Genomic DNA, 2254 nt, shown 5'->3' with positions numbered 1-2254 from the left:
AGCTGGAGATGACGTCACTTTGCCTTGTGAACATGTGACAGACGGTCAGAGAGCGTGTGACAGTACTACCTGGATCTTTATTTATTCAGGATACTCAGTGGAGCTGGTTAACCTCGGGGAGATTAAAGATAATATTCCTAAAGCTAAACCAGACAGACTGAGTGTTACAGAGAACTGTTCTCTGGTTATAAAGAAGGTCACAGAGGAGGATGCTGGTCGTTACACCTGCAGACAGTTCTACCCATCAGGACATCAACAAGGTCCAGATGCTGTGGTTGATCTGTCTGTTGTTACCAGTGAGTATTTACATCATAAAGTTTTTAACTTGTCTTGTAAGAATAATATCATAAAACAGTACAATAATTAGGATTACAGTGATGAAGATGATTTTTCTCTTTATTCTCTTAACTTTCCTAAGATGAGCTGTTTAACATCACTTCATCCTGATGTAACGAACATGTTTAATTAGTTGTTGTATTTTAAGTTTTAGATGACATCATTCTTTATTGAGGCATTTACTCATTTTACTCTGTTTTTTTTTATTGGAAACCAAGGACAATGAGCCCAACTGACATTTATTTTCTCTCATCTTCTTAACAGTAGCAGCTGGATATCATCTCTCCTCCTCTGTCAGAGCTGGAGATGACGTCACTTTGCCTTGTGAACATGTGACAGACAGTCAGAGAGCGTGTGACAGTACTACCTGGATCTTTATTTATTCAGGATACTCATTGGAGCTGGTTAACCTCGGGAAGATTAAAGATAATATTCCTAAAGCTAAACCAGACAGACTGAGTGTTACAGAGAACTGTTCTCTGGTTATAAAGAAGGTCACAGAGGAGGATGCTGGTCGTTACACCTGCAGACAGTTCTACCCATCAGGACATCAACAAGGTTCAGATACTGTGGTTGATCTGTCTGTTTCCAGTGAGTATTTTCATCATAAAGGTTTCAAATGGTCTTATTTGAACAATATACTGTAACATTTCAATAATTATGATCACAGTGATGAAGTTAATTTTACTCTTGTTGTCTTTCTCTCCCGATATCTCCATCTTCACCAGTGACTGAACATCAGGACAGTGATGAGGTGACGTTACACTGCTCTGTGTCCACATATGAACCATGTAGACACACAGTGAAGTGGCTGTTTAAGAGTCATGATGTGGATAAAGATCATAAAGATTTGAGGACATCCCAGTCTCCCTGCTCCTCCTCTGTCACCGTTCCTGCTTCTCATTTTAGTTACACATCAAGGTATCAGATCTTTAGGTGTGAAGTGACTGAAGGAGACAAAGTGCAGGAGTTTCCCTTCAGCCCTCAGTCCTCAGGTGAGAAACCAGCTGAGAACATGCTGAGCTGTTTAAAGTCACTTCCAACTGATGAGAATAAATACTTAAAATATTAGATTGTTTTATGGAGTTGAAGTTTTAATATTACATCACAGCATTTTGTTAAATTGTGTTCATCTGTTCAGGTGGGGACACAAAACCCACAACTACGGCCGCCACAACAACAACAACAACAACAACAACAACAAAATCAACCACCACAACAACAACAATAAAACAAACAACTACCGTCACCATAATAACACCAGAACCAACAACAACAGGTGAGAGCAGACTTAAAGCAGGTACCAACACAGCAGTATCTGCAGTCACTGCTAGAAACAAAACTAGTGTCATTGTTATCCCATTCAAAGGGGTTTTATTGGCATAAGAAACATGTTAACATTGCCAAAGGAAGTGTCAAATAACAACAAAAATGTACATAAAATAAGTCTGAATCTACTAAATTATAACTGTGTAACATTGCAATATCTTTCTCTCTCTCTCTTTGTGTTTTGCAACACAAACTAACAAATAAGACGCCGTCCTCTTAGTTAGAGAAGACAAGATGAAGCCAAAAGGTTTTTTATGTTTTTATTCTCTTTCCAGGTTGGTGGTGGTGGCTCCTCGTTGTCTTTGTGGCTGTTGCAGCTCTCCTAATAATCACTGTGGCTGTCATCAGATGGAAGAAAGCTAAAGGTGAGAACAGTCCCAGATGAAACAGTTATGAGCGAGATTGTTCAATAAACACGGATTTCTATTGTGGATCCTAAAGCCAACTCTCTTTTGTCTCTTCAGGGAACAAAACACCGACGTATGAAGACATGGTGAGTTTTATGTCTGGGCACTCCAGCTCTTCTTTTTTTAAAGGTGCAGTAGGTTAAGACTTAGAAAACTATCTTTCTGTCATATTTACTGAAACT

The 2254-nt window shown here is 39.0% G+C and overlaps 1 protein-coding gene across 1 annotated transcript in view; it reads left to right on the top strand.

The window, feature by feature from the left end:
- Positions 1 to 1440, top strand: part of LOC117961829 — a 1567-nt gene extending 127 nt beyond the window's left edge. Inside the window, exons 2-3 of the mRNA XM_034900765.1 lie at positions 3 to 296; positions 1065 to 1440. Of these exons, the coding sequence (XP_034756656.1) occupies positions 3 to 296; positions 1065 to 1408 (638 nt within the window). The 3' untranslated portion in view covers positions 1409 to 1440. The remainder of the gene's footprint in view (positions 1 to 2; positions 297 to 1064) is intronic.
- Positions 1441 to 2254: the final 814 nt, after the last annotated feature.

This window comes from Etheostoma cragini, chromosome 18 (genome assembly GCF_013103735.1).
Source record: "Etheostoma cragini isolate CJK2018 chromosome 18, CSU_Ecrag_1.0, whole genome shotgun sequence".
Classification (NCBI taxonomy): domain Eukaryota; kingdom Metazoa; phylum Chordata; class Actinopteri; order Perciformes; family Percidae; genus Etheostoma; species Etheostoma cragini.
The sequence above is the reverse complement of the archived record's forward strand: the minus strand, read 5'-3'. Positions and strand labels throughout refer to the sequence as shown.